Below are 20,870 nucleotides of genomic sequence, written 5' to 3'. Positions count from 1 at the left end.
AAAAAAGAGAGAGAGAGGGAGTGGAAGAAGGAGGGAGGAAGGGAAGAAACCAAGAAGACTTTGGTCAGGAAGCCTCCTTCATGCAGTGGATTTGTTCCTTGTTTTTCCAGAGCACCAGTGGGCACACATTAGCACAAAGGATGGGTTCTGTGGGCACTCTCTGCCCCAGACCAGCATGATCAACAGTGCCACCTAGAAAAGTATGATGGGGCCTGGGGATTAAGTCTGAACTCATAATCCTCATAGAAGCAGTAGTTTTCCTTTCCAAGTCAGAATAACAAAATTTTTGGCTTAGAGAGCCGTCTTTTTATGTAGAAATGTTGGGGAAACGGCATCAACCATTAAAATACAGAATTAACAGGACCCAGTGTTATTTAAAAAGAAAGATGTGCTCCTGTAGCACTCAAACTTGACTTCTCCATAAGATCATAAACATTGTTCCATAACCTCTTAACCAGGGCCCTTGTCCCTGCCAACTCAGTCTCCTTATGGACTTCAGATACTGTCTATCCACTTAGAGTGAATCATGGCACGCAGAGTTCAGTGGGGACTTGCCCTGACTCTTCTTTCTTTGGCTCTTAGCAATCTAATTGGATCTCCTTCCATTTCGGCAAACGGAAGCTCCTTCCACATGAGTCCAAACTGGGCAGATCTCTACAGGTGAGTGTGCTCATGCGACCCTTTGCTTGGATGACCATTTTTGCTCCCCACCCCTCTTCTCCTCTATTGCACCTCTGCCTCAACCTTCAATTCTGGTTCAATGTTGTTTCCTCAGAACAGCCTCCTTTATCCTCTACTAGAAATCAGTTCCCTAAGCTCATATCCCAGCACACCTTTGACCTTTCCTTCACGGCACCTAAAAAATTAGGCATTGCTTATTTATTCATGTGACTGTGCCCCTATTGGGCTTCTTCTGCATCTTCTTTCTGTTATTTATACAAGAGAAGGGACTGTGCTTGCTGCAGGAACCGTCAGTCTGGCAAAGAGCCATACCCAGGAGGAACTTTATATTTTTGTGGAATGAACTAAGGAAAACCCTGAGGAATGCAGACATTGTCTATCACAGTGGTGTGTATTTTGTTCATCCATGGAGAGAATTGTGAAGACTGGGTTGCGCTCGCTCCCTGCCAGGCCCATAAAAGCCACACAACAAAGACTTGTTAAAGTGCCCACTACTGCATCCCGGTCACCACTTGGAATATGATTATATACAGGTAAATGAAGCCTAAGAGCCCAGCAAAAGCAGCTTAGGGGATAACCCACCATAAGTAGAATCCACCAGAACTTGTGAAATACCTTCTGGTAATGATGTTTCTGGCTCCAGAATTAGTCTAAAATGGATATTAATATGAACATGAATGTTCAATGGACAGCTGCATTTGAAAATTCCCGAATAGTCCTGAAAATTCCCGAATAGATACTGCTTGGGATCTGGGTACACAAATATGAGTAAGACACACAATCCTCCTCACCCTCCCTCCAGCACCCAAGGTCAGAGAGAAGCAGAAGTTGTTTTCTAGAGATCATAGCCTCCCAGAAGCTGGGAGAGCAAAACCTGTCAGTGAGGGGGGCAGGGAAAGAAGATGAGAAATTATGTTAAGAGCTATTGCTGATAGTGAGAAAGGACAGGTGAGATGAGAATGACAAGAAGAAATCACATTTGGTGCTCAGTGGCCAGAGATGGCCTCTGAGGGAAGGAGATGACATCACTGAGTAGTTAAAAGCCTGACTGCAAGTTGACTCAGCTGCCAGATTCCCAGAGTTCCTACCCCAGCAGTCCCCCACCCACCCACTACCTCTGTGACCTTGGGCTCATGTTAACTCACTGTACCTTAGTTTTTATAGAATCTGGACCACAATACTACACACATTCTGAGATGAACAAGAGGGCTCTTAGAGGTGACAGATGTTAGGCCATGGCACAGGGTGGGTACATACAAGTACTTAGAAAACATTGGCTACAGTTATGCAAGTGAAGTCAGCATGCTTGTTCTCAGGGGAAGTGGCTAAGGAGAGGAGTTTCCAGATGCTGAAGAGAATGGACAGGACTCGGGGACGCAGACTAGAGAAGGAGCTGGTGGGGCCAAGTGGAGAAGGAGCACACCTTTCTGGGAGAGAACAAGAGGAATATTGATACAGAGATACAGTGAGATAGAAAGAGAAGAAGAAAATCTACTTTCTAAATGCACAAGATTCCTGGCATTTGTTGAAAATGGGGACAGAGGAGTGAGCTGGGCCCTAGAGAACAGAGGAGCTTCAGCATTAGGGCCAAGGAAGATGAGAGCATCTCTGAGGAGCAGAGCACAGTCTTGGTCCAGAGAAGTCCAGCCCCTCCTCTTACTCACCTGCACAAACATCCTCTGAACTTGAACATCATTCTCAAAAACCTCATCTTTTTCCAGAGGAAAGACAAAGAAGAGGTAAAGGCACTGCAGGAACAGGGCGGGGAGCCCAGATTCAGCGACTCTTCCCAGTGTCTCCTATAAGGGAAGAGCAGACATGATGTGACCCATGGCTGCACAACCAGCACCACACTGCTCCAGACCTAGATCCATGCTTTTGGCCTGTGTGGCTATTGTAGCCGGGAATGTGGGTAAGTCGCCTCCTCTCTCTGGGCAACACATTCTCTAGTAAGAATGGAGACAATCATAGGACCTGTCCAGGGTGATAGTAAAGATAAAGTTTATATAAAGTGTACAGTGTGTGCTGCATGAATGTTATCTTTTATAAGATAGATGACAGGAAGGAAAAGAGGGAGGGAGGGACTGGTACAGAGATGAAAACAAGGGCTTTCCTAGATGATCACATCACTGACTTTGGTAGGTTGCCTCTTGATTAGGGAACTGGAAACTCAGTCAGGAGCGGGTGGTTGATATCAAGTTCAAACAACCGAATGAAGGACCTGTTCAGATCTAAAACCTCACTATGACCAAAACAACTCTATAGGTGAAGACAGATAACCAGAGCTACCAGACAGAGGAGAGAAGATAGGAAGCTGGCAGAGAGGGGACCAGCCTGAGCATGGAGCTCCCAGAGGCCTTTCTTCTATGGGCCCTGCCTACAGCTTCACCAGCATTACTGTAGCTGTGGTCTCAGCACGTCTCAGACTTGTGCTCACGCAAGTGAGTAGATGTGGGGTTCACCTAAAGTATTTTGTCCACACAGTTTTCCACTTGATTGACTAATTTGACAAACATGGTGGTAAGTTAGAAAAAGAGAAAAGAACACACAGTCCTGGCCATAACCAGTAATAGCATGCCTCTGGTCCCACACTGCCCCCTAAAAGCTCCCATTGCAAGTAACATCCATCTCTTTCCTTGATGCCTGGCTCTGCAGCAACCCTGATCAGGGATGTTCTCCCTGTCCCTTACACTGCACTGGCTCCCTTGAAAGCCAACTGCTTACTTCTCTCACTGCTTTGAGGAAGGACTGCTCAGAGTAGAAAACCAGCCTTAAGGTTAATTTTTTACTACTCAGACTGAAAACAGTCCTTTCCCAAGGGCAGAAAAGCCCCTGATCTGTACTTCAGGCTGGTGGGCCAGGTGTATGCAGAGGAAAAGCCCAGTGGTCCTCCCTCTGGCTAATAACTGCTCCTTGTCTGATGTCTGTGCCACCATTAGACTGAGGTAGCCATTGCCCCAGTCTGCTACCCTGCTGTTCCTGGTGCTGCATGCTAGACCGGGCACAGAAGGCACTCCCCATAGATGACGGATGAATAAGTCTCTGGGTGTGCCCTACATGGGGCCTCCGGCCATTTCTGCTGATGGCCACAGCTGCCAGAACTGCTTCTGCCTGAGAGACAGCAACCATCATCAAAACACTCAAGGAGGAAGCACCAGCCTCCCCTTTATGTTGAGAAGTTATGATGGCAGTCAGGATGGAGCACCAATGGGAAAGGAAGGGGGAGAGACCTCACTGGAGTATCATCTCTGCCTGGGCATGCACCATGGACAGGTGCCTACAAGTGTGGCTCCTTCAGTCTGAATTCGACAGGAGGCAAAAAAGAGCAGTGGCTCAGAGCACAGGCTCTAGAGTCAGACTGACTGCAGTTACACAACATAAGTGAGCCGAGTTTTTGACCACGAATGTGACATCACCATAATCCAAATCATAGGGTTTGGGAAGGATTAATTAACACAATGCTTGGGACACATCCAGCTTTGCCCTGACACACACATTAACCCTTCACCCGAGGCATTATTATCCCCAATTCTAAAATTAGCAAGATGACAAAGTCACAGAGAGGTAAAGCAATTTGCCCAAGGTTAGACATAGCTTGTCAACTGAAAAGGCAGCATTCAAACCAGAATTTCAGACCCCAAAGTCCATGTTCTATTTCAGAAGGGGAGTGAGAGAGGAGAAATGAGAAATCAGTTTCATGAAAAGAAAGATACACTTGACATGTCCCGCTGCCCTGTGCTGGGACTTCCCCGTGCACATGATGAGTGTCCAGGCCAGGGCCAGTTGGGCCTGGAACTTACCGAGTCTGTCCCAGTGAGCACAAACACTGACTTCAGGAGCAAGTAGCCATCCTGATCCTCATCCCCCTTCCATCGCAGCAACTGGCCTGCTGCTGCCCGTGCTTGCTCTGGGAACAACGTAGGAAGAAGAGAAAGTATCACCAACAGGGCAGTGCAGTAACTTGCCCACCCAGCTTCCCCTCCACTTGGGTTTATCTCCCCATAAGATGCCTTCCTCACAATGCCACCTGAGCCTACACCAAACATTTTACACTCTGTCAGATTAATCTCCTCGGAGAATAGCCTTTATCATACCACCATCTCTGTGCAACAACCATCAATGGCTTCCTATTGTCAAATAATAACAAGCTCCTCAGTGATAAACTTCCTATAGTCCGGAGTCTTCATTCCACTTTCTATATCACAGATCCTTATATTGGAGGGATTCCTGAAATCTACACCATGCTCAAGCTATTCATTCCCCCTGGAATTCCCTCCAGAGCCCAGCCTCCAGGGTCCAGCTCCATAAGTGGAAGAATGCAAGTCAGGAGACCCTGCAACAAAAAAACATGCTTTGGCCTCTTTTTCAAGCTCTCCATTAAACACTGAGGTGTACTTTTATTCTAGCACGATCTCCCAGAGCCCTGGTTCTCTGGTTCTTCTCTTCTCTTCTCTCCTCTCCTCTCTTTTCTGTGTGTGTGTGTGTGTGTGTGTGTGTGTGTGTGTGTGTGTGTGTGTGTGTGTTCCTGTCCCTCCCAGGTGCTTGAGAGTTCTTCTTCCCTGCTCTGCTAGCCTTTCCCTTCTTTCCCAAGGTACTCAGTGGCAGAACTGGGCCCACTGAGCTCTTTAGAAGGCACTATGCTAACTCCACTAGAAGGCTAAGAAGGACTGAGCAGGAGACCTGGGAGGAGTCCATTTTGCTCTCTAGTAAGCTTCCTCCAGGACCTCTGTTCTCTTACCTGCAGGCTTTCCCACAAGTGCCTTGTGTATTTCTTGAGCTAGCTGGTTAGAAACATCTTCTGCCAGCCTTGGGAGACTGGGAAAGTGGATGATCCCCACGGAGTGTTCCCAGGCCTGAATGCAATGAACAAGATTTGGTCAGAGATATCAGAGCCACAAAGCGAGGCCTGAAAGTCACCTCCCTCTGTCCTGCCCAACCCAAACCAATGGCTATACTCACTTTCCCACGTGCATCCAAAAGGCCACCACATCGCATACCCTCTGGCTTCCACTGTGTCGCTACTCTCGTGCCTGTGAATTCTTCAGTTTTCTGCTAAGTCCCAAACCCACAGCCAACTGGGCCCTAGACATCTCACCTGAACTTGTGTTCCTGTTACATTAAACACACATAACCGAATCCACTGCCTTCCCCCCAAATCTGCTGCATCTTGTTCCAGTGAACGGCCCTAACGAGCATCCAGTTGCCCTAGTGGAAACTTCCAAGAGTGATTCTCTAGGTCTCCCTCTCCCTCACTTTCCTTACCCTATCAATTGCTATGCCTCATTGTTTCTCCTCTCCTACACTACTAAAATACTCTGCAGATATCATAGTTTTAGTCATGCCATTATTTCCTGCAGATAAATTTCAAAAAGTGGGATTGCAGGTGAAAAGTGTGGGGATCCTTTTGTTCATTTGGTTTGGTTTAGTTGGTTTTTAGTTCTTTGGTACATATTACTAACTCACTCTACAAAAAGTTTATCAAATTAGCCTCCAGGGACTCTAAGCGAGAAAGCTGGTTCCTCTACAGCCAAGCCAACATTGAGCACCGTCATGCTTTTCATCTCAAATGAGAAAACTTGTAGAAGAAAAAATATCTCAATTACAGTCTTTTGATTACTAGAGTAGGTGAACGCTTTAATGCTTCTCGAATTGTTTCCTTTTACTCGTAGCCCTAATAGAATCCTAATTCTATTAGGATTTTCAAAGCTTTCTTATTTATTTTAAAAAGCTGTTTGCATATAAAGATGTTAACTCTTGGTCCATAACACTGCACTTTTTTTAAATATGTCATTTTGTCTTTGAACTTAGTATTGTTTGGTTTTGCTGTACAGAAATCTGAAATTCATATGAAATGAAATTTCTCGACCTATTTCTTTGTTTTCTGACTTGAGTTCCAGGTTTAGAAAATTCTTTCCCAATCTAAATTATTGTTGTTGTTTTTAATCTCCTATTCCTTTTTTGATTTCTTTAAAATTCTTTCTTGTCTGTCTCTTTTTTATTTCTATTCTATTTGGTCAGCTTTTTCCTCAGACTTTTTTCTTTTATAGGTTAGGATACTACTTAATAGTGGTCATGACTTTTAAAATTCTGCATGGGATGCCAGACTTTTTCAGAATTTCCCCCTAGTTTCTGTAGTAATCCTGTTATAGGTCTGCTTTTCATCAGAGTCTTTTCCCTTTGTTCTACTGTGTTATCACAGGCCAAGTTCATTAGTCTTAGGATGAAGAGAGCTCTCTCCAGACCAAGAGTCAGAATAGAATGACAAGCCTTGGCCCAGGACTTGAGTTCTGGCAATTTCTCATCCCAAATTCCCAAGAGGAAGATAGCTGCTATGTGCTCTCCTGGCAACCAGTAGCCTCTATGAAATGCTATTTTGCTAGACTCCCATCTACTGCTCCCTCTCACCAGCCATATTAAATTACATTCCTGCCCAAAGACCTGACCAAGTGTTTTTAAGCCAAGACCTTCATTCTAGAAAAGGCGAGAAAGGCATCAAAATTCTAAAGAGAAATCATTTCAATGTGTTTCCTTGCTATAGATACTATATTTGTTAAAAAGTAAAAACCATTAAAAATGTTGTCTATATTAAAAGATGTTATACAAAACAAGGAGGCAAACCACAAACTGGTAGAAAATATTTGAAATGCATAACTAACAAAGGAATAATATATCCAGACTGCTACAATTTAGTAAGAAAAGACAAACTGATTTAAAAAAAAAAAAACAGGCAAATGAAACAAATAACTAATAAAAGATAAAATAAATAGCAAATTACTAAAAATAAGAAAAATGTATATTAAAACCACGATAAGGTATTTTATACTTTTCAAGTTGATAAAAATGAAAAACCTGACAATATTAAATGTGGATGAGGTGAGGGGCCACAGAACCTCCATGTTCTACTGATGGAGCGTGACTTGGAAGAACCTCTTTGAAGAAGTTTTTAACCTGATCCAAGAAAGTTAAAGGGGCACATGTCCTATAACCCAGCAATTCCACTCGTAGATGTGTTCCACAGAGAAAGGTTGGCACATGTGCACCTGAAGGTGTGGACGAGAATTATGTGTGCTACATTATTTGAGATTGTAAGAAATTGGGGAAAGAAAACTTAATGTTCATCAATAGGACCATGAATGAATCATTTGTGGCATATTTATATAAAGATGCAATACAGAACTGAAAAACAAATAGAGCTACATGTGTCAATGCAGATAAACTCTAGAAACTAAACGTTAAGTGGAAAAAGCAAGTTGCAGAAGTATGCTACAATGGGTCTGTGAAAACCTGTAAGACTATGTATAAATTGCACAATAATATTACTTATAGTTATACAAATATAGCCATATTATTGTATAATTTATACATAGTCTCATGGGTTTTTAGAATCATGCTATAATATACATTGCAACTACATATATATGCCCCTAATAATTCAGCAGGATAGAGGTTGCCATTAGAGGAGGGCAGAAGGGGGACAAGCTCTAGAATGCATGCACAGGTGGCTTTAGTTTATCTGAAATATTTCTTTTATATGAGTGGGGAGTACTTGGATATTTATTTTGTTTTGAAAAAAAAACTTTGTATCTGAATTTAAAAACTTTTTGCTTTGTAAATGAACATAGCTGTCCTTTTCATTTGTAAATTTAAAAAAGTACATCACAATTTTACTAAAACTACAAAAATGCTAGATAAATGTTCAACACTATTGCATATAGTAGACCTTCAAGAAATATTTGATAAGTAAACACATGATTAAGAAACCCACAATATGCAGAATGATGGCTAAATGTGTTGCATGCTGATCTTGTGCCAAATGCTGGGCCACTTACATGCATTGTTTTCACTGACAACAACCCCTTGAGATTGGTAGTTATTATTCCCACTTTGAGGAAACTGGCTGAGCCAGAGGGTAAGCCCAGAGTAAGGCACAGAGTGAAGAGCTGAATTATCTCACGTATACCCAAGTAGCATGTGCATGTCTAAGAATTTTATGGCTACCACCTGGAAATCAGCTACCATCCGGAAACTTTAATCCCTGGAAAGAAAAAGTCCTTTGGTTAGGAACTTATGTGGTAAGATTCATTTTCCTCCCCAGGAAAGAGAACTCTGCTATGATGTCTTCCCAACAAATTCCTGTGCCTCCTCCCTGCATTGGCAAACCCCTCAAAGACCAATTTGCAGGCAATTGACTCAGAAGCATCTAGATAGTCTTCATGCAGTGGGACTTCAGGAGGCACTCTACAATAAAGCAAATTGGGCCACTGTGAGCTGAACAGTAATTGTACACTCAGCTAGATCCTCCCAAGGCTCACAGTCCTTCCTGGGACCACAATAGGCACTTCTGGAGGCCACATTAACTCTTTCAGGCCACTCGGGTGCTATTTGACACACGGAGGCAATCATTTACTGAATGATACCATGGAGACCCCAAAGAGTTAAGGCAGCTTCCAAAAGGACCTAATTTTTTTCCCAAACTGGGACTTGCATGCTGGGAGAATATTGCTCAATATTTTAAAAAACTTTTATTTACTCACATTATCTAAGCTGCACTATCATGCCTGTGGCTGTCCCCTTACATGGAAGAAAGAGAAAGAAAATAATGCTCCAGTCTCCAAAGGAAAATAAGGAATAACAAAAGCTCCTGAGGAGATGGGAGAAAACCCCAGCTTTTGAATGACAGAGAGCCTGGTTGGTTTCCAAGAATGACAGCAATATTACTATTTCTCCATTATAACAGAGTTTGGTGGTTTGGTCATTAAGTAATGAGCTCAAAACATTTCAGAGACTTTACGTGAATTTCTCCTGCTAGTACAACTCAATTGAGTCTCTCCTTTGTAAATTTAAAAAAAAATGGTGCACCAAAATTTTGTTAACACACTAAAAATGTTGTTTCCTTGAGGTGGGAATAAACCACATTGCAGGACCCACTCTGAGGAGGTAGAGTCGGAGATGGACAAGGAGGGATGTTGACTCTCACCATCCCCTCTGGACTCTACGCATGGAAATAATTGTTGGTCATCTTTATTATTATATTTAAGGTTACTTATCTCTTATCCATTGTCAATTGGGTCCATGCTAGGTTTTTATGAGACTGATTGATCACACATAATGGCATGAACTCTGCACCACTGGCCAGGCACTTAGCCTAAGAGCACACAAATGCACATGCACACACACTAACTTCCGAGTGCAGTCAAGTGTTAATTTCAATCCCTCCACACTAAGAAATGAATGAATTTCTCCCCACATTATCCACTGTTCTGGTTACCTATTACTATATAACAAACCACTCCAAAATTGAGTGGCTTAAAATAACAGCAGTCATTTATTTTTCCTGGACCTGTCAATGCAGGCAGGGCTCAGCAGGAAGAGATTTCTCTGCTTCACTCAGCTCAGGCAGCTAATCGAGACTAAGAGAACTACCTCCAAGATGGCGCTCTCACATGGCCGGCAAGTTGGCGCTGTCAGCAGCAAGTGCAGCTACAAGGTCAGGGGCTTTGATTCCTCTCCACATAGGCTTTTACATAGGGCTGCTTGGTCTTCCTCACAACATGGCAGCAGGGTTCTAAGAGTGAGTATTCCCAGTGACAAGAAAAAGCTGCACGTCTCTTGAGACCTGGGCCTGGAAATGTTGCTTCTGCCTTATTCCATTAGCCAAGTCATCACAAATCCATTCAGATTCAAGGGAAGAGAACATAGATGCCACTTCTTGAAGGTAGTATTGTGAACCCATTTGCAGCATCTGTAATCTACCACATCCAAAGATCTCTTTTTTTTCCCCATGTGGTCCGAACCCCCTGGTTGTCTGACCCGGGGGATTTTACACTAATTCCTGGGAATTTCCTATATCACAGCCTGCTTTCTGTCAAAGTACATATTCTAAGAACAATATTCAACAACTACATCTATGGGTCTAGCTTCCTCCATGTCTATTATTATAAAATATCTTTAGGCAACATGAGGACCTGAAGTGGTTCCCTTTGCCTTAAAGCAAACTGAGCTGAAGGCCAGCAAGATCTGCCCATGCTTGCTAGAGGAATACCTTCTCTTGGTGTGATATCCTGTGATAAGAAGGGCTCTAGAAAGAACAAAGCCCAAGGCTCTTGGCAGAAAAATAACAAAAGTAAAGTTAATCCTTCCTGAAAACACTGCCCTGCACACTGAAGTCATTGTCTCTGTGCTGCTTCTTGTGTGATGCAATAAAACCCCTCCTTGTCAGAAACCTCCTGGAGTCAGCTATCTAAACATCACATGTGTAGGGAGAAGGATTCTTTTTGTCCCCAAAAGGAATGTAGGTACTAGCCAGGCAAAGCCATTGTCACGTGAATCATGGGGTAAGGAAAGAAACCAGATGTGCTCTATTCTACAAATCCCAGCACTTTCTGAGGGAGCCCGGTGATTAACTGCCTAGGATAAGTTCTGCTCCCACTAACAACTTAGTGACCTTGGACAAGTTATACAACATCTCTAAACCGCTCTTTCCTCATTTATAGAGCTGGGATAAAAATAACACCAATTTCACATGGTTATTGTGAGGGCTTATAAACACTAAACAAAATGCCTGGTTTAGTTAGTTAGACCTTGGTGAATATTACTAGCTATCATCAGTGAAATTGACCATTTTCTATGAACTCCTCTTTGACCAATGAAAGGGAGTGATGAAGCCTGGTGGAGGAGAAGAGCCTGAAGTTCTGGAAGAGCACTCTGTTTCTGATTCATTCCCTCAATGCAGCTCCCTGTTGGGGTTCCAATGCCCTAAGACTCCATTAGGCTCTTCTTATTAGCAAGACAGAAACCACAATGTTGAGTGGGTTTACTCCTTAAAAACCCCGGACATGAGACAATGAGGCTAGAATTTAATATAGAACCGACTAAGCCCATCTTCGTACTTGCCTAACAGTTAATGCAAATTTATGTATAAACAATGACAGGGATAAGGAAAAAGTTCATCCCTGCTATCGATTTGGAGGAGTCAGATAAGAAAGAAATCCAAAAAGGCTAAAGGGAAGTTCTTTAGGGAGAAGGTGCCAAAGAAGCAGCTCTGAGGGAGTCTGCTACACAAGACAATGCCTATCGCCAAATCTCAAAACTTGCTAGGTCAAGGCAGGTGATGGCCACTGAGGTGGGGCACACACTGCTATCAACTTTCGCTAGAACCCTGACTACAAATGAACCACCCCTTCCATGCTGGGTCTGACTGATAAAAAGTCTGATCCAGTTAGATAAGATTCCACAACCCAGGAACATAACTTTTTTCAAGCAAGGGCAACAATTTAAAATCTCTTGTGTGCATTATCTTACAACAAAGAATATTCCAGATCTTCTTAATTTTCCTTGGGCCCAAAGTGAAAAGAGACAGTTATAGAAAGTTGAGATTCACCAAACAAAGTGTTCCAGGACTCCTTTAGATGCACTCGGGAGACTCAGAGCTCAGTTGGGCCATGGTTTCCATGACAACCAATACATGCATAAAGCTTTGACATTAATAGCCACATCTATAGGACATGAAATAACTTTTTAAGTCCTGGTATTTTCAAGGGTGTTCTTTGTAGAAGACCTTGAAGAACACTCTTTTATGATTATAAAATTCAGAACAGAGTGAGCACAAGCTTGACTTCTTAAACATTCCAATGGATGTTTCCAGTCTTCGTCTACAGCTCAGATTTTATCCGCATTACACCCAGAAAAAAAAAGAACCTCCCACTTCCCCCCACCCCGTATTTCTTTTCACTTCCACCTCTTAATGACGAAGCCTGAGGCTCCGGCTCTGGTTCTAGCAGGTTTTTTAGTCAGAACTTAATAGGAACAACAGGCTTACAGACATGTAGGACTTAATTAAAAATGTAGAATTTAAGAAAGTGATTAAAAGCCTGTAATATTCCGCTTCTCCAGAGTTTATCAGACATGGAATTGATCCCTTCTCCAGGGATTCAAACATAGCAGGTTGTGTCAGTAGTTTTGGGGATCATGGTTACAGGATCTTCAACTACATATGAGCAGGTAGTATCCTGGAGGCTGATGAGAAGGTAATAAGGGCTGTGTCTGTTTTCCATGTGCCGTGGACTTTACAATTATCATCTTATCTCACCTTCACGGTCTCCCAGCAAAGTGTTATTAATTCCACTTTACAGATGATAAACTGAGGTTCAGTAATATTTAGTAACTTGCTCAAGGATCCACAGCTAATAAGCAGTGAATCCAGGGCTTAAGCCCTGATCTCTTTGACTTGGATACGTATGGACCATTAAGCATCTAATTCCCAGGGCAGTGTTTGGGGGAAAGGAAACAATATCAAGGTTCAGTTATAATAGCAAATGCTTGCTATCTATAGAGTTGCAAGCTCAGATGCTTATAGGTCAGATAACATAAATGAGTAAGGTGCCCTGTGTTAAGAATATTAGGAAGTGAGGGACTAGGGTAAACCAAGAGAAAAAGACCATCTCCTGTCTAAAAGGGGTGCCCTTAACCATCTCCATCTAATTACTAGTATTATAGCTATCAAAATTTTCAAGAGAAACTGGAAATCTGATTTTCAGGTGAAACTTTCCATTTTGAAAAATAATGGCCAATAACTCATTTTTAACCCCTACAACAAAAAATATTGTTGTAGGGGTTAAACAACAAAACAAAGCATATTCTGGGTGCTATTCAGTATCCTCTGCTCTAAACTAAACACTCTATGAGGGTGAAATCTCTGTCTTCTTTAACCTCATAGCCGCACTATTTGTACAACAAATGAAGGAATTCTCAAATCAACAACCTGGACAGAGGCGAAGAAGTACCAAGCCCTGGCTCACAGATGCAGAGTACCTTCCTCAGAGCTAGGCTGCCCAGAAGAGTGGGACAGACACAATGCAGTGGATTAACCCATACATATTCCTAGTAAATTTCAATCACGGCAGAGGGCTTCTCACATTTTGCCTTTCATTGGGCAATGTTGGTCTAAGAACTGGGTGAGACTGAGCTATTTCCTACAACCCACTGGGGTTGTCAGGGTAGGGAGGTTAGGAATGAAAAACCTGAGCTAGCTCTTGTAACCTGGATTCTCTTTTCCGGCACGTTCCCGATGCCCCAGTTATCCAATCTGTGAAAGGGGTATACAAGTCCAAAACATGGAGGAAAGTAATGAGTTAAAGAACAATAAGTTATTTGGCATTTTTTTTTTTTTACAGAAAAACATGCCCTAAGTATTCGATGCATCTTATAAATATGATCCCAAGAAGATTCTGAATTACCTTTGGAAATCCTTAAATATTTCTGGTTAGTAAGTTAGATGAAGCATTCACAAAGGGGTTTCCAGTAAAAACCTGCCTAAGTCTCCATCTGTCCTACTCTCTATTTTCAAAGTGAAAAGTATCTCATATTCTTTGTGTTTTGATTGTATATATATATTTTTTAATAATAAGCCAAAACAATATTGAAGCAAAAATTAAATCTTCACAAAAAGATGAGTTTTCAATTCTACAACTAGCCTTCAATATATTCAACTATAAGGCAGACCTCACTGTCAGAAGCTTTGTTCCAAGACAACAAAGAAAATCCCTTGTACTCATGCTGTCACCAGCTGCTACTAGCCGGAGTGTGGACCCAGTGGACAGGCTGGACTTCTCCCATATGTTTGTAACCAGGGTAGGGAGCACTATTTGGTGTGTCTCACTGATTATACCTCAGTTTGCATTATTGATACATTTTGATGTCCTGGCTCTTCTAGGCCTTGGTTTTGGCATGTCTGGTGTTTGAGTCACAGCCATCCCTGTGACTCATGTCTCAAGACACACACTCCTTTTTTAGATCCCAAAGGAGCTTGTCTCTTCTCTAGCTTCCAAGCTGGGATTGTGGCTGAACAATATAACTTTTTTAGCTAAAGAGACAGTATTACTCAAGAGCCAGCTGTCCATCCATTCTAAGCCCTTCCTCATCCTGGAGATGAGCCTTGCTTACCATCTTTATTAAATAGCAATGCACTCTCCTCTAAGCCACCAGAGACCTCTTGTGATTATATTAAAACTACCAACTCAAGCTTCCAATCATTCCAGAAGTGTCCCCAGAGCACTATATCATCTTCTTACAGTTTCAAAAATAAGATACCAACCTTTAGGAAAAGTGGGAGAACACTCAACAGGCTCTTCTGATGTTCAGCAGGGCTCATACAAGCCAACTGCTGATATTCCAGAAACTTCCTTTCTAGCGTCTCCCAGAGAGCTGTGGGGGACTGGCACTCCCCTCCACATGGGAAGTCAGGCTGGGCAACATCAGACTGGCCTTCATTTTTGGAACCTGGGTCCTCGGCTCTGTCTTCAGCCTTTGAAACATCTTCTGCCTCCATGCCTTAGCAAAGCAGATCTGAATTCAGAACAAAAAACAAAAATGAAAAGTCCTGTCACAGCAGTTCCTGATGAAGCCAGTTGTGGAACAAGATACTGTACTCGCTCCGTACAGTTCCAATTGAAGATGGTTCCTCTAAGAATCTGAAACTGACTAAAATAGGAAGGCTTTTTAAAAAAGAGATTCAGATTTATAGTAATGCATACATATTGACAATCCAACATGTGCCGGCCTTTTTACACAGACTCTCTTACAGAAGAAATGGATGTTTTGATTTTCTCTATATAGTAAGGAAAACAATTTGGCCAAAGGCATACAGCAGCCAGATGTCCAGGTGAAATATAAACCTTTAACACTAAAGCCTGTTTTCTTATTACTTGATGCTGCTCCCCCTTTAAGAGGCTGAGTAAATAGAAGAGACATATGTAAATGTCTTACCAATATTCGTAGAAGCATGTAATTCTGTATCTTCAATTCTAATGTCCTTCTGCTCTACAAGTCAAAGCATATAGGCTCTTCATCCTCAGCATTATTTAGTTCACACCATTTTTAGAGGACTTTGTCCTCAAAATGACTTCATAAACCCCACGCTAACCTAAAAGTGCTTCTCTATTACTGCAAACAGGAGCTATCTGTGTACACCAAAGATCTCAGGTCAGTAGGTGTAAAGACAATAACTCATGCGATAAAAGTAGACAATTATTGATTTACCATATAGGTAATCTCAGGAAGGTACCTTTATCTGTGTCCTTGACTTTTCCATTGCCATACTTTTCAGGTGAGTCATGACTGACTCAGCATAGAAAAAAAAGGTTTGCTTGTTGTTGTTGTTTAATTATCAAGAGTGGAAGAAGCTCCAAGTAGGAACCAGACTGTCCAGGCCCCCTGCAAGAAGCCGCCAACCAAACCACAATGTCACCATGTAAGATTTCATCCTAGAATCTGGCCAGCAACAAACCACCACCAACCCAGAGTAGCAACCAGATAGAAGAACACACAGAGTGGGTCTACCAGTGTTTTGCTCAGGGCATGAGCAGCTGAGGGCCTACATCACACTTTGTTTTCAGCCCAAACACACATCCCTTATAGGCTGGAGTGGGAATTAACTAAGGATCCTGTGGCCAGACTAACCACTCCTATTTGAAACTTCCTCACTCTCTATGTACAAAACTCCATGTGTCCCTGGATCTTCTTTTATCACACATGCTTATTACTCTCAGACTTCGTTTTCAGGGATCGTTTTCCCTTTACAAATGCCATGTAAGTTCAGTGGCAAAAATTGGGAAGGAATAAAATATCCAAAAGAATATCAAGCTTGCCCATACTCAGATTATCTATGAAAATATAGTTTAATAAAAACACACTAATAATATTGTTGAGGAAAACTTTTTATTTGTATTTTTGCTTTTGTTGGTTGGTTGGGCTGGAGGTTAGTGGGATTTTGCTTCCTTCTTAGGACTGCTCCTCAGGAACAGGTGGTGGGTGCCTCACATTCCTCTGTCCCAGCACAGTCTCTTCTCTGATCTCGGCCAGGCTCTTTTTTGGCTTTGTTAGTTTATTTGTTTATTCCTTGGACCCCTGTTCCCCACTCCCATTCTCTTCTTTCCCACCCTGTCCACCGCACCTGCTTGATAGTATGGGTCCTCATAAAACATGGTACAGGTGCAAGATTTCTGAATGTTTGCGTTTAAAGTTCCCCAAATGATCTTCTGTATCTTTCTTGCAGCTCACTTTTTCACTCAGCATTATGCTTTTAGACCTAACCATGTGACTCTATGTTTGTCAACTTCATTTCCTGTAACTTCTGCCCCGTGTTACAAAGTGGGAATCATGTGCCTATTTACTTGTTCGCTCTGCAGTGATAAAGCACAGATTGCCCATGACTTCCCATATTGCACTCGATCCTGTCCTGGACATTCCATGCAGGTCTTCTCATGGGCTGCACGTGATTAGCTCTGAGTATGAACACCAGAGCAGGAGTACTGAGTCAAAGGTATATATCTACTCAATGAACTACATACCAGTAGCCAATATGCCTCCAGAAAGCTGGCAGTAGACCATACTCTCCGAACAGAGCACTTGAAGGCTCTTCTATCATCTCATCCACACCCCTGCTTTCTAATGTTTGCCAATCTGACTGAGGTCAAGTGATCTCTCATTGTCATTTTAATTTGCATTCCTCTAACCTACTAATGAGTCTGAGCATCTCTATAAGCCTGTTAGACTTTTAGATGTCCTCTTCTACAAACTGACTATTCATAACCTCTCTTTATTTTTTCTTGTCTGTCTTTTCCTTATTGCTTTGTAAGTTTATTCTAAAAACTGATCTTTTGTTGGTTTTTAAAATCGCAAATATCTTCCCTCAATCTGTTCTGTTTTTCTTATAAATTAGTTCATACATTTATTTTTTGTCAAAAAACATAATGTGAATATTTTCCATGTTGTTAAAGATCCTCTGCGTCTTCATTCATAATGGCTATGTGGTGGCTGTAGAGCCATATCGTTTGTTAATTTAACTAATCCTCTACACTTAGGCATTGAAGTGGTTTCCAATTATTCATTACTATAAACAACACTGTAATGACAGGCTTGTGTCTAAGCCTTTCCATATATTCATGATTAAACAACAGATTGTAATACATTCCTAAATTCCTAAAAGGAAATAGCTGGACCTAAAGGCAGGCAAAATTTTCAGGTTCTTGACACACATTTATTTCCAAACAGCCTCTCCCAAAACACCATATCAATGTATAGTCCTCCTATTGACAGTGTATGAGAGTTTACATTCCTTAGTTACCTTTTCTTTTTTTTTTTTAACCTTGCTAATCTGTATATTTTACTGTAATATGAGGAGTTGAGTGTGTTTCTGTCTGCCTAATCTCCTTTAGGACTCCCTGCAGTGGCTTTCTGGAGTCAAACTCTACCTGACTCCATGAGTTCCCTAGAGGAAATCTCAGCTACTTTCCATGGCTTTCATTGCCACTGAAAGCCACATATTGACTAAATGTTAGCCCTTTAAAAAAAGCCTATTGTGCCCATATCAGGAGAAGGCACAGTGTAGATGCTCAATAAAATGCAACTGAATAAATGAATCTCTCTACCCAAATTTCCTTCTCTGTAGCCCAGACCCCTCTTCTGAACAAGTTTTTTTTCCTCACTCTAAAATTTCTACTTGAATTTCCTTCAGACTCTTAAAGTCACTATGTCCCAATGAAACCATTATTCTCATTACCCACAGAACCAGCTCCAAGTCAGACATGGACATCTCAACTTACAGGATGGCTACTAGAGCCAAACTAAGTGTTGTCTCCATCATATAAAAATCATTTTGTGGCCAAATCTGTGATGTTACCAACTGATTCTTTCAATGAAATGTGTCTGAGGCCTTGCCAACACACACATTTTTAGGATAAGCAGGTGAAAAGACAAAGTCAACATCAGGTCAGAATGTGAAAATGTGGTCCTGGGGAGCACAGCTGGATATCAGGGAAATAATAGAAACAGCCTCAGATCTCTTCTGAAATTAAGAAAACTTGTTTACTGAAGTGAAACATTGAATCAAGTTCCCTTGAATAGACTGAGATTTTGGAGAAACAAGAATTTCCATGAAATCCCCTGGAGAAGTTATCTGACTCTAATGTCAAGCTGTGTTCTCCTCCTGTTTCTCTGCCCATCATCCTAGGCCTGCTTTAGTTTTATTTGTAAAAGGAAGAAAACAGGGAATAGCCTGTCAGAACTGTGTGAAGAACAAGAAGAAATCATTATAATCCACTTCATTGTCAAAAGTGCCCTCTGTAAGTGGCAGTACTTTCTTATCCAGAGCAAACAGGGTCAAGTCGGAGGTGAAGATCACTAGGGGTCCAGGGTAGGGCTGGGATTAGGGTGAGACAAGTAAGACACTCACCTTCGGCACAGATTTAAGTCGGGGAGGGTTCCAAAAATCTCAATAGCCAAGTTAAATAACATTTTAATGCAATATTTTTGAAAACAAAAATTAACACCAAAAAATTGCACGATGAAGAAAATATCAAAATTTTAAATGCCACCTTCAGGCTTGGACTTCTGCAGATTCTACTCTAATACACAGTGTAGTTGCCACGAACACGGCCTCAGGAGCCAGGCTACTCCGGTTCAACTCTAATGAAATCAGACCATTCGACCAAGTGACAAAACTCATGCCTGTCTCAGTGTCCTCATTTGTAAATTGAACAATAACAGGACCCTCACAGGGTGCTGTGCAGATTGAGTGAATGTTCAACACATGTCATTGCTAGGATTGGGAGATCGGCATTTATTGGTTCCTCCTTGATGAGACATTTGCATATGCCACTTCACTTAATCTTCCTATCACCCAACAATATCAAAGCTAATGGCCTTCATCAGATGGTACCGAGATTTGGAGCAGAGAAACAACCTACGCAGCATCCTATTGCCAGTCAGCAGCTGAAGCAGAGTCCACTTCATTATGTCAGCAGCTTTGGTTTTGCTGTCCCAGAGCATAACCTGCAATACACAACAGAGGCTGAGCTCGCCTGGGGCCCAGGGTGGAGAGAGGGGCTTCAGACCTGCTTGGCCAGGTAACATGGGCCGAGGGAAGGCTTACCACCCCAGAACGTTTTATTGGAGAGGGGGGTGGAAGAGAAGGTAGCCTTGGCAGAACCAAGAACTAGAGGCTGTGGTGAGGTCTTAAGGCCTCCAAAAGAACACAAAACCTTCCTCTTTGCCAGCAAGCTGTTTCCCAGTTTGGGCCAGGCTCGAGGCATATGACACACAGCCCAGGCAGACTAGAAGCCCCGCTTTCATGCTGCCTGCATGAGGGAGCGAGAGGCAACTGTGCAAGAACCTGCTCACTCATACAGCCTCCAGGCAGAGGGGAGCCACGAGACAAAGTCCAGTCCTCACTTGCATCATCAGAGCTCTGTTTCATAATGTTTCAGAAGCAGAGCACCCAGGGCATCCTGCTCAAAGCTGCCACTCTGGAGGGTGACATCTGGAGCCTGAAGAAATGGCTGTGTTGCTGAAACTGGGCTGCTGAGCCAACATTCCAATTGATTGTTTCATCCCTGACTTTCTATCGAGCTGGGACCTGGTGACAGATTTTCTATAATAAAAGTCAAGATGAAAGTCTCCTCCTCCTTTCTTGTCAGCATGTGTGGATTTTCCCTTTTCTGGATAGTATGTCTCAGGTGCAGATGCAGATCTGTTTGCCATCTACATCATGGGCAGTGGCCCCCAGGCGCCAGGGCTGGAGGAGCCTCTATACTAGATGATACAGAACAGAACAGCAACTTCCTCTGTTTCCCTTTCCATTCAAAAGCCAGTGCCTCATTGCATGTCAGCAGATCCAAACTCTGTTGCTCCTGTCTCAACCTGGAGCATTCAGGAAAAAAAAGGAAAAAAAAAAGCATTCTTGTTCCAAAAACATGTGCAGGGTGGATTAGGCCTTTCTTCTCCACTTAAATGTGTTACCTAAAGTAGTCAAATTCATCTAGGCAGAAGTCGAATGGTGATTACAAGGAGCTGGAGGGAGGGAAGAATAAGGAATTAATGTTTAATGGGGACAGATTTCCAGTTTTGCCTCTCCAGTTTTGTAGATGGATGATGGTGATGGTTACACGGCAATATAAATGCACATAATGCCACTGAACTGCACACTTAAAAGTGGGTAAAATGGTAAATTTTGTTATGTATATTTTACCACAAATAAATAGATGATAGATAGTAGATAGATAGATAGATAGATAGATAGATAGATAGATAGATAGATAGAAGATAGATAAATGTTAAAAGAAGAGGGTATAATTCCTCCAGTTTGATGACTATAATAAAATAATAACAATAATAGTATCTATTGAATTTGTACT

The 20,870-nt window shown here is 42.2% G+C and overlaps 1 protein-coding gene across 1 annotated transcript in view; it reads right to left on the bottom strand.

Moving 5' to 3' along the window:
• Positions 1-20,870, bottom strand: part of WDFY4 (WDFY family member 4) — a 280,147-nt gene that overhangs the window by 247,504 nt on the left and 11,773 nt on the right. Inside the window, exons 2-6 of the mRNA XM_039870919.1 lie at positions 14,774-15,024; positions 5,420-5,534; positions 4,482-4,588; positions 2,008-2,480; positions 1,473-1,540 (exon numbers count right to left, since the gene is read on the bottom strand). Coding sequence (XP_039726853.1) covers positions 1,473-1,540; positions 2,008-2,480; positions 4,482-4,588; positions 5,420-5,534; positions 14,774-15,007 — 997 coding nt within the window. The 5' untranslated portion in view covers positions 15,008-15,024. The remainder of the gene's footprint in view (positions 1-1,472; positions 1,541-2,007; positions 2,481-4,481; positions 4,589-5,419; positions 5,535-14,773; positions 15,025-20,870) is intronic.

Source organism: Pteropus medius, unplaced genomic scaffold (assembly GCF_902729225.1).
Source record: "Pteropus medius unplaced genomic scaffold, Ma_sr-lr_union100, whole genome shotgun sequence".
In the NCBI taxonomy this organism is placed as follows: domain Eukaryota; kingdom Metazoa; phylum Chordata; class Mammalia; order Chiroptera; family Pteropodidae; genus Pteropus; species Pteropus medius.
Note: the sequence above shows the minus strand (reverse complement) of the source record. Positions and strands in the feature narration are given on the sequence as shown.